Source organism: Peromyscus eremicus, chromosome 8a, assembly GCF_949786415.1.
Source record: "Peromyscus eremicus chromosome 8a, PerEre_H2_v1, whole genome shotgun sequence".
Taxonomy (NCBI): domain Eukaryota; kingdom Metazoa; phylum Chordata; class Mammalia; order Rodentia; family Cricetidae; genus Peromyscus; species Peromyscus eremicus.
The window spans coordinates 77,532,067-77,542,615 of NC_081423.1; the positions used below are offsets into that span (position 1 = coordinate 77,532,067).

Consider the following 10,549-nt stretch of genomic DNA (forward strand, 5'->3'; position numbering starts at 1 on the left):
ATCTTCCTCTTCCATGTGGGGAGCCAGGACACCCCCACAGCTGAATTGTTTTGGAAGTGTGCAACTTTGTGAGTGTGGATTGGTGTGTGAGCATGAGAGGGGCATGCTTGGGTCTTAGGCATTTGGGAGGACACTGGGGTGGTGGCACACGGGCATGTGTAGGAATGAGCTCTGAGCATGTCACAGCACCCTGTTGAGTGTGACTGAAGAGACAATGATGTGATTACAGGAAGTGTGCCTGCCACCTTTTCTGGTCCTGGATAACTGCAGCTGTGTTGTCCGACTGCTGTTGTGAGGGCCAGCCTCCAGCAGCTCAGGATTGAGGAGGAGCCACAGAGTCAGCGGACTAATCACTCAGTTGACTTTTCTATCTGAGGGAGAGTAAAACTTAATTCTCTGGGGCTGGTGGAAAAGGGAAACACACACACACACACACACACACACACACACACACACACACACACACCTTTAGGGTCTTTCTATCATCTCTCTTTCATCTTTTTATTTCTTTTTTTAACTTCTATCCAGATGTATCCCTTCTTTCTCTCTTGATGTCTTCCTTTTAACTAACTTATTTTTTTTCTTACAGCTTATATACCCCATCAGAATCTTTCAAGCAGTATAACATTACAAATGTGGTTACTTTCTATTTTTTAAGTGAATGATTACACTGAATATAAGTAAATGCTGTGGAATAACCCTTCTTAAAGCCATGAGCCATGTGGCAAAATGTAGATTAATAGAAATGGGTTAATTTAAGTTGTAAGAGCTAGTTAATAATAAGCCTGAGCTATTGGCCAAGCATTTATATGTAATATAAGCCTCAGCTGTGATAATTTGGAATGGCTGTTGGGATGGGAAAACTCTGCCTACAAGTAAAAAAAAAAAACATGTTTCCCATTCCCCTTACATGATTAAACATTTCATGTTTACAGGTGAAAAACAAATTATTTTCAATAACCCACATACATTCATGTCCAAGCAACTTGTTATAATTTAACAGAGTGTAAACAAGCAAGGTATTTTTCTCAGCCAGGTTCCTTTATTGGCAGGCTATATTTTGCAGTTTACAAGGAAAGGATCAATCATCTTACTATTTATCTTAAAAGGCAATCTTATAAAAAAAATCTTGAATCACACAATCTAAACTTTTACATATGAAAACAAAGAAAGTCAGCTGTACTTTTAGTCCTCAGGGTACGTGCCCATTTGTCAACAGTTTTTTTCTATCAGGAAGCTGAGGGCAGAAGGAGGGTACCAGGAGTTAATCATCACCTTTGATCACCAACCCATCCTAGCAAGAAAGGCACGTCAGCTAATAATAACCAGGTGTTTTTGTTTCTTGTTTCTTGACCTCAACGTTTCCCTCACTCAACTAAGTGCCTTCCTAAACTTTAAATTGTTCCCCAAGATTTTCTACCTCAAAGCCGTTAACAAAAACATCTTAACCTAACCTTACTAACAATTCTACATGTCTAAATTATTTCTAAGGGTGGGGGTTTGAATCATTAATCTGCTCCAGCAGCAATTTTTGGAAAAAGTCAATCACTATTATTTATTGTAAGCACCAGTAACACTGCCCAGTGAGGGGCTTGAAGCCCCCTGAGAGTTTTCAGACAACCCATAGATGATGAGGGACGTGGTAACCATGAAGGCAACAATCAGAGCTGTGTGCAATAACAGCATGAGGTCCTCAGGACAGGTAGTCTTCAGGGATTTGCCTCCCAAGGCTCACTCAGGCGTGGCTTTGCCAACCTCCCAGCCATGTTCCATGAGTTCCGATGCTGCCTGTTGGTCGCCTCACATGGCCCCAGACACCTGGCTCTCTCTGTCCTCACATATTTTATGCCAGAACTGTATGCCAGACTGAGCCTTGAGTTCAGATTGGAAGAGTCCACCCTTAACCCACCTCCTGTTCCTCTCATGACACCCTAACAAATGTCACTTCCTCTAGGATCCAAGTGAACGATCTACTGGTGGAGGTGGATGGAACAAGCCTGGTGGGAGTGACCCAGAGCTTCGCAGCCTCTGTCCTCAGGAACACCAAGGGCCGAGTGGCGGTGAGAGCCAAGAGAGGGGACAGGCAGGAAGCTAGTCCCCTTGTGGCACCAGTTCCCTGCAGAGGGACTTAGACTTGCAGCCCCCGCCCCAGGCCATGCCTTCCCATCCCTGGATCTCTGGCTCCTGCTCACCACTGGGACTCAGGCTCATGTCCCTCCATGCTCTTCTCTGGGCTTATTCTCTTTCCCTGCTAACCAAATGACTGCCAACCAAACTAGGTTCCCCCACCTAGAGCTTCCTCTTCCCTCCAGGTCCACGCCATGTCCTGTTGGTAAGGCTGCTCCATTGGGTTGAATAGAAGTTTGTGTGCACCTCCGGCAGGACTCCTGGGGATCACTCTCTGCCCCCCCCCAGGGGTGCTGCCCCCAGGAAAGGGTGCTGGAGAGTAACAGGATGTGGGTAGCTGGGGAGGAGGAGCTGGTGCCTGGAAGTCCCTCTGTTTCCTCTCCATGCTAATCTGCAATTGCCATCATCCTGCCCCTTCCTGACCAGGGGCTTGGAGCAGACCCAAGACACACCTCTCTGGTCTAGTCCCCATCCCCTAGGATGGGTCATTTTGGCCACTCCCCTGCTTTGTTTGGTGTTTTTTCTCTTTGGTGGGAAATGCTCCTATGCTGAGAGCTCCTGAGCTCACGTTCCCCTGTAGCCCAGCCCAAAGTTTGGCTGACATCCCCTTCCCAAAAGTGGCCGGGAAGGCTAGCAGGTCTTCCTGCCTCTTCTGGTAGGCAGCCCTGGGAGAGCCCCAACTCCCCCATTCATTATTAATTCCACAGCTTCTGGACTCCGGCTCTCACTTCACCTCCCCTGGGAGGGCCTGGGTTGGGAGGGAGGGAGGGAACACCACCAGGAGGGCAGTGGCATGCCCAGCTGTAGACAGGCTGGGATGACGCCAGGACGACAGATGACTCTGGTGTCCCTGCAGGTTCATGATTGGCCGGGAGCGGCCTGGGGAACAGAGCGAAGTGGCCCAGCTAATTCAGCAGACCTTGGAGCAGGAGAGATGGCAGCGGGAGATGATGGAGCAGAGATACGCCCAGTATGGAGAGGAGGATGAGGAGGTAGGGACTCTGCATGCTCGCCCTCTGGTGGCCAGATGAAGCAGTGCAGTCATTGGCCTCCACTCCTTTTTCCAGGCCTGTTAAAGAAACTCAAACCCCAGGGGAGCTTATGGTCTGAGAGAGAAGCAGACCCTCCCTCAGAGGACCCCCTGGTCAAACGGAGGAGTCCCACTCTCTGTCTTCAGAGGGTCTCCCTATAACTAGAAGGAAAACATAGTCCCCTCTGAGTCCTTATTCTGGGATCAGGGTAGAGCCCCTAATCGAGGGAACCTAAACGCAGGAGAGGGTTGGGTCCTCAAGGAAGCTATGTTATGGGGAAAACAGTACAGGAAGTTTCTTCAGAGTCTTGCAGTTTGCCTATCCTAGCCATGGAGACTCCCCTGGCTAGCCCCCAGTCTGACATGAGCATCCTGCTACTGGTCTCAGGCCTGGCAGCAGGGTTGCTGAGGGAGGTGGAGTAAACGGGTCTACGTTGCCTGCATCCCTCACAGACAGGAGAGTACGCCACTGATGAAGATGAAGAACTGAGCCCCACGTTCCCAGGGGGTGAGATGGCCATCGAGGTGTTCGAACTAGCAGAGAATGAGGATGCACTGTCCCCTGTGGAGATGGAGCCAGAGAAGCTGGTGCACAAGTTCAAGGAGGTTGGAGGAAGGGCCCTGGGCGGTGGGTGAAGGCAGGCGGGGAGCTGGCCCTAGGGGCTGAGTGCCACCCTGTGTCTGCAGCTCCAGATCAAGCATGCTGTCACTGAAGCGGAAATCCAGCAGCTGAAGCGGAAGGTGAGGGTGTGCATATACATGTGCGTGTGGGTGCACGTTGAAGAGCTGGGCTTGAGGGCTGGAGAGAGAAGCCCTGCCTTCACACAGGGACACACACACACACACACACACACACACACACACACACACACACAACATTTCACCGTGGGCTGCTGTGAGGCCAGGGATATCAGGATTAAGATCCCGAGCTCTGGCCCATCTGTTCCCCTATTCATTAATTGGGTCTCCATCCCATCATATGTAAGGTGAGGTATGAAAGCACTGCCAGCAGCATAGAGAGAAACCAGTGAGCTGTTACATGGACATCTGCAGCAGATACAGGAAGTCTGCAGCCTGGTCTAGGGTCGGTGCTCAGTCAGAAGTCAGAGTGTCAGCAAGTCCGTGGAGATAAACCAACTCTCATTGTTGGCGTCCGTGTTTACTGTTCAACACTCATCCACTCTGCACAGGCCTAGGGATAAGAGAGAAGTTTTTTGACTACCTAAAGTACACAGAGGTACACATAGTGATACATATCAGCCTGGATCCCCAGACCCATTCATCCAGACCCCTGCACCCTCCTGTCTGCACAGACATTATTTTCATATATGTATGACTGGTTGGCCTGAACAGGTAGATCCACACTGCCCTTGAGGTCACAGAAACGCATGGACATGACCCACCATTCAGGCTGCTGGGCCTAGGAATAGTGTCAGAGGACATGCACATTGTCACCTGGGCCAGCGGCACGCATGCTGGTGCTGATGGCACCAGCTGGTGGCACACATGGCTGCTGTACATGCCTACCAGATGCTTACAAGCACACTGCGTACCCACACACTCCAGGCGTCGTAGACACACAGACTCTATATTGAAGGAGTCCCAACTCCCACAGGGTTTCCAGAGTAGTGGGAGAAAAACCGATCCCCAGGGGCCAAGAAGATGCAGCGCAACAGGGATGTGTGTGTTCTCTCCCCCATGGATGGAGGAGGGCAGGGAATGGGTGCCTAGGAGGGAGATTTCAGCTGCCTTTGAGAGGAGGCCTGCCAGGGTATGGCAGGTGTTCCTGTGGGGAGAGGGCAGGGGCAGCTGGGTGGTGGGAAGGCTAGAAATGGCATTGTATAGACCTCAGCCCTCCAAGAGCTGTAGCCTTGGTTCTACGGGCATGGAGCTGTGGCCCCTAGAGATTTTTTTGGAAGTTCACCACCTAGGAAATGGGGTTGGGGGGCAGGGCTCGAGGGTAAGAGGGACTTGGATATGAACAAACTGGTTAGAAGCCTAGGCAGAGCCAGACAGGGTGAGTCAGAGTACAGGCCAAGGTGGAAGGGAAGTGAGGTTACATGTTTGAGGGTGTTTTCAGGGCATGAAGCAGAGGGTGGGTCACAGGTGGTTTCAGGCCCGGGAAGCAAAGAGGCATTCAATTGAGTCTGTCTACCTAGGGTAGCTTCTGGACAGCTAATGCCACTTCAGGCACAGTGTTGAGCAAAAGCAGGGCTGATTCTTGACCTTGTGTGTCTTAAGAGTCGGCATACCACTGACTGTTGTTACTACCTGGAGCAGGGTTACTGAGTCCCTAGAGCAGGAAGAACCCCATCCAGTTGGAAGGAGGGTGCTGCCCTACTGAAGTCGCAGCAGGCTTTTTCTGGGAAAATGATACACAGCAAGAGTACTGAGGAAGGGTAGATGGGGCATTCTTAGCAGAGGGAACAGTACCTGCAAAGGCCCTGTGGCAAGTCCCAGGGTCTGCAGGAAGGCCTGAGTTATCGAAGCTTAGAAAGCATGAGGTGTTTGCAGTGGGTAAGAAAAAAAGGACAACCAGGAACTGGAAACTGAGTACTGGGACTGCCGGAGGCGGTGACACCTTCTCCCAGGCAAGCAAGCCAGGAAAGTTGGCTTCTGATGGGGGAGGGTCCCATTGAGGGCCTGGTACCTGTAAAAAGCTGGGAGGTAGGGCTGGAAGTTAGGTGCAAGATCTGGCCGGAGCTAGGGATTTGGGGCTCTGTGCACAGCGGTGGTGTGGGAGGTGGGGCCTTGCCTTGAGGAATGGTAAGGAGAGAAGAATGCAGACCAGTTACCTGAGAGCTGGAGAGGGGCTGGATCGTTCAAGAATCTTCAGGAATAGGGACTGGTCAGCACGCCAGGGCTGCAGAGGGTGCAGAGCTGGTGGTGACTGTTTCATATCGATCATCTCACTAGCCCTGAGGCATATCGCTCCCATCTTCTGGATAAGGCAGAAGTTGCTAATCAGTGACTCCTTCCCTGGGAGAACTCTGAGGTCAGCCTCAGAGAGTTAGGAGTTGGGGGCCAGTAGATTCCACAGGTGCAGGCATTGCTGGAGACAGTTGGCTCCATGGCTCACTCTGGTCGCCTTTAACCCAGGGCTGCTCTTTGCTCATAGTTGCAGAGTCTGGAGCAGGAGAAAGGGCGCTGGCGGGTGGAGAAGGCCCAGCTGGAGCAGAGTGTGGAGGAGAACAAGGAGCGGATGGAGAAGTTGGAGGGCTACTGGGGTGAGGCCCAGAGCCTGTGCCAGGCCGTGGACGAGCACCTGCGGGAGACTCAGGCTCAGTATCAGGCCCTGGAGCGCAAGTACAGCAAGGCCAAACGTCTCATCAAGGACTACCAGCAAAAGTATGTGTGAGGAGCTTTGCATCTGGGCCCAGGCAGGATGGAGAGGCCCTTCAGTGGTAGTCCCCACCCCAGCCTTCCTCCAGCTGAGTAGGGAGATAAGGAGTACAGAAGTTAGAGGGCACCATGGTGGGGTACCTGAGCTGGAATGGCTGAATACCAGACCCAGGCCGTAGTGACCTTGGGAAAACCTCCTCCTCCCTGGACCGAAGCCACACCATAAACCCTAACCCACCATCTGTTCCTCGCCTGTCTCCAGGGAGATCGAGTCCTGAAAAAAGAGACTGCCCAGCGTCGGGTACTGGAAGAGTCGGAGCTGGCTAGGAAGGAGGAAATGGACAAGCTTCTGGACAAGGTAGAGCCTGGGTGCCCTGAGCAGCCTCCAGAGGGAGCAGCACAGAAGCCAGAGGCAAAGAACGCCACTCTGCTGTTGTTTGGGAAGGACTGTATTGCTGGCCACCGAGCTTAGGGCCAGAGCTGGGGGGTGGGGCAGGGTCCACGCTCAGTGGCCAAGCCTGATGCCCCCTGTCTTTGTTTTCTAGATCTCAGAACTGGAAGGAAACCTGCAAACACTGAGGAATTCCAATTCTACTTAACCGGAGTCACTCCTTGGACTGGACAATAATAATCCCCTCCCATTATCCTCACCCCCCCTGTCCTCAATCCCCACCCTTCCCTTACCAGCCTGGGGACAGGTGCCCCGACTTCCCACACTCCTCCACCCCACCTCCCCCAGCTTCAGGGACCAGAGGGCCCATACACAGGCCCCTTTAGGGTGGCCCGGGCAGACAATGGTGGCTGGAAGAGTGGCCTCCTTGTTCTATGGGGCTGAGGTACAGAGGCCCAGTGAGAGAAGCTGACCTGGGTGGTGGATGGACACAAGGACCTGCAGACCAAACTGCCAGACTTTACAACCTCCAGCCTGTGTCTCTGGACCGGAGTGGAGCTGGGCTGTCCCAGCATCTCACCACTTGGAGGCTGCTCCCTGCCCACCGGGTCCATGTGGCCCCTGGGCCTCTTGACTTGAGATTCTACTTTCTTGCCCTTTCCTCTTCCCTACCATTGTGCTGTCTGTTGCATTCTGGCCTCCTGCTTGGAGGGGTTGCCTCAACATCTCCCACCCCTGCTCCCCATCCCAGGAGGGATAGAGCCCACCCTTGAGCCAGAGGCTGGGCCTGGTCCTGCACTGATTTCTCATGTATCCTTGGTGGGGTGCGGGGAGAGCCGGAGTGGGGAAGAGGATGAGTCCGAAACACCTGGAATCCGGCCCCCCTTTCCTAGGAAGGGCAACGGCCCTCAACTTCTCCTTGTGCCTCCCCTCTCCCAGGTGCCAAATAGCCATAGCCTCCTCCTCGAACTGTCCTGAGGCCACTCTGGGGTTCAGGGTTCCTTGGTCTAGCCTAGGAATGCCAGGAGGGAGGGAGGTCAGCTTAGGTGGTGTGCCTGCAGAGCTCTCCCTGGGAGCTAGGCCCAGCCCAGGGCCACACCTGGAAGCCTTGTTTACCATCAAAGAAACTCAGCCTCCCCTCCTCTCCTCCCCCACTGTTTTCCAATGTTTTCACTGGAGGGCAAAATTTTACTAATCTTTTTGGAGACCAGGGCTGCTTGCTGTCAGCCTGCTTTTCTAAGTGAAATTGACTCAGTTTCCCACTTTAACCCCAAATTGGGGCTTGGACCAAGGGAGGTGAGACCTACCCCCTCAGGTACCCTCCCCTTTCAAAATCCATCTCATTTTGCCACTTCCACAACCCCTGCCCCAAGCCTAGGTTTCTGTTCGGTTTTTTTGTTTTTAAACAACCCTGTTCTGTCCTTTTTGGCTTCTCCTAGACCCCTGTAAATAGACCATACCATCAATCAGTATTTCTTGCCCCTCTCCCGCCCCTAGACGTTCCCCGACTCCCCGGAAAGAGCTGGCTGTCACAGTGCCCGGCCCCTGCACTTCACCTAGGCAGATGGAGGGGGCGGAGCCGGGTGGGCGGGTCCTCGATGTACTTCCGGTTTTGAACCGGCAGCGCTCTTGCCCCGCCCTTGGAGGACCCCGTCTCTGTATATAATATATATATGTATGTATTGTTCCTGGTTTTGTACGGACCATGCCCTCTGTCAGTCGTCCCCATAAAAGCAGCCCCCAGAGCCTTGCTGCCTGGTTTCTTGATGCGCTGAAAGGGGGAGAGGGAGGGAGGGATACTAGAAGTTCCCCACCTTTTTCTAGTTTTGCCCAGGACCTAGAGATGATCTCAGTTCCTGTTCAGTTCTCCAGCCTGTCTCAGCAAACTCGCTTGCCACCATTGCCCAGCTTTCGTGGGGTCTCTAGACAGTTTTTCAGGTCTCCCTTTCACAAAGTCTTTCGAGCAAGCCAGAAGATGGACTGAAAGACAACTCCTCTCCCCTGAGAACTGAGGCAGTCTGCAAGACCCCAGAGGTCTCCTGTGAAGTACCAGGAGGACCAAAGATTTCTTAGGATGACCTAGGAGATAACTTTCAGAGCACTGTTGTCCCCAAGGTCACAGAGAATGTTCTTTGGCCCTCCTGGGCTGGCTTGAGAGGCATCATATAGTCCTATCTGCCCTATTAGCTAGGTCCCAGTTCCAGGGACAAGTTTTGGTGAGTCCCAGGAGAGAATGTAATGAGCCCTGGAGTATACAGCACAGCCTTTTCTTGTCCAGGGGCTGGGAGGCAATCTTGTGCTTTAGTAGCTTGGACCCCGGGCGAGTCTCATCTTCCCTTCTTCCCATAAGAAACAAAAGTCCCAATCTCCAGATCACTTTGCTTAGCCCCTGGCAACACCAGGGATGAGTGGTCTCCACAAGAACTTCCACTAACAGCCCCTGAGGTAGCCTCTCCCTAGCGGGTAATTCTGTCACAGAACTTGTTCCTGTCAAGCCAAATAGTGGCTTCCTGTTAACTACCCTCAAAACTGGTTCTGCACCTCAGGGCCATATAAGTCCTGCCCAGCTCTGACACCTACCTCACAGTCATCAGGGAACTAGCAATGGCGGTGGCCTCTCAGGACATTCCCTCTCATTGGGCCATCCTTGGAGCATTGGGAGCCCTGGGATGCTGCAGGTAGATCCAGGCGGGGTTGACTTCCATAAGAGATTCCCTAAACGAGGTCTCGGGTCGTCATGCCTAGGTTAGATCATCATCCCTGAACCAGAAACCTACCAAGTCCCCGCTCAGGAAACCTTGCCAAGAAATGAAGCAGCTGGGCTTACTGGGTGGGGGGGGACAAATGGGTTTGTGATAAGATCTGGTCTGATAGGCCAAGCGTCTAAAGGGGAAGACCTGTGGCCTGTACCTACCCTGTGTACTTACTATGTGAGGAGGGGGACCTTTCCTAGATGTTCAAGGGGATGGTTAAATAGCACTTTGTGTTTGAGTGTGTCATATGGCTGAGGACCTTGTGTATGGCTTTTCTGGGAGTTTGTCAGGCCTGAGCTGTGACTTACACACAAAATAAGTCCATTTGGGGGGCTGTCAAGTGGTGTGCGCAGACTGTGATGTTTGTCCTCTTAACTCCCCCAACTCATCCACTGCCATCATCTATTGAGTCCTGGGAATTTGAGCAGATCTGTCACCACCCCAACATTTGCTGCAGAGGAGGGATATCAAATGGATTTTCCCAGATCCCAGCACCTTAGGCCTGAGTAGGAAAAGGGTCCCATTCCAGCACTGAGACACACACACCTCTATTAAGACTCTCAACCTGTGGGTCGTGACCCTTTTGGGGGTCAGACAACCCTTTCACAGGGGTCACCTAAGGCCATCAGAAAAAAAAAAACCAAATATTTACAATTCATAACAGTAACAAACTTACAGTTATGAAGCAGCAACAAAAATAATTTTATGGTTGGGGGTCACCCCAACATGAGGGACTGTATTAAAGGGTCTCAGCATTAGGGAGGTTGAGAACCACTGCCCTAGAGTCTGCCTGCACAGGTGGTCACCAGAGACATTTCCTCCACATGACTCTACAGTCTAACCAGACTTTCAGCAGAATTCGAAGATACCCAGAGGTCCTCCAGCTCTGAGGTGCTCTGAGCTCCA

The 10,549-nt window shown here is 52.3% G+C and overlaps 1 protein-coding gene across 1 annotated transcript; it reads left to right on the forward strand.

The window, feature by feature from the left end:
• Positions 1-2,958: 2,958 nt before the first annotated feature.
• Positions 2,959-8,635, forward strand: Ppp1r9b (protein phosphatase 1 regulatory subunit 9B). Its single transcript, XM_059271574.1, has 6 exons — positions 2,959-3,119; positions 3,611-3,763; positions 3,845-3,898; positions 6,276-6,505; positions 6,762-6,857; positions 7,045-8,635. Exons 1-5 carry the CDS (start codon positions 2,988-2,990, stop codon positions 6,775-6,777), a joined length of 585 nt encoding a protein of 194 aa, XP_059127557.1. The 5' UTR covers positions 2,959-2,987; the 3' UTR covers positions 6,778-6,857; positions 7,045-8,635.
• The last annotated feature ends 1,914 nt before the right edge of the window (positions 8,636-10,549 follow it).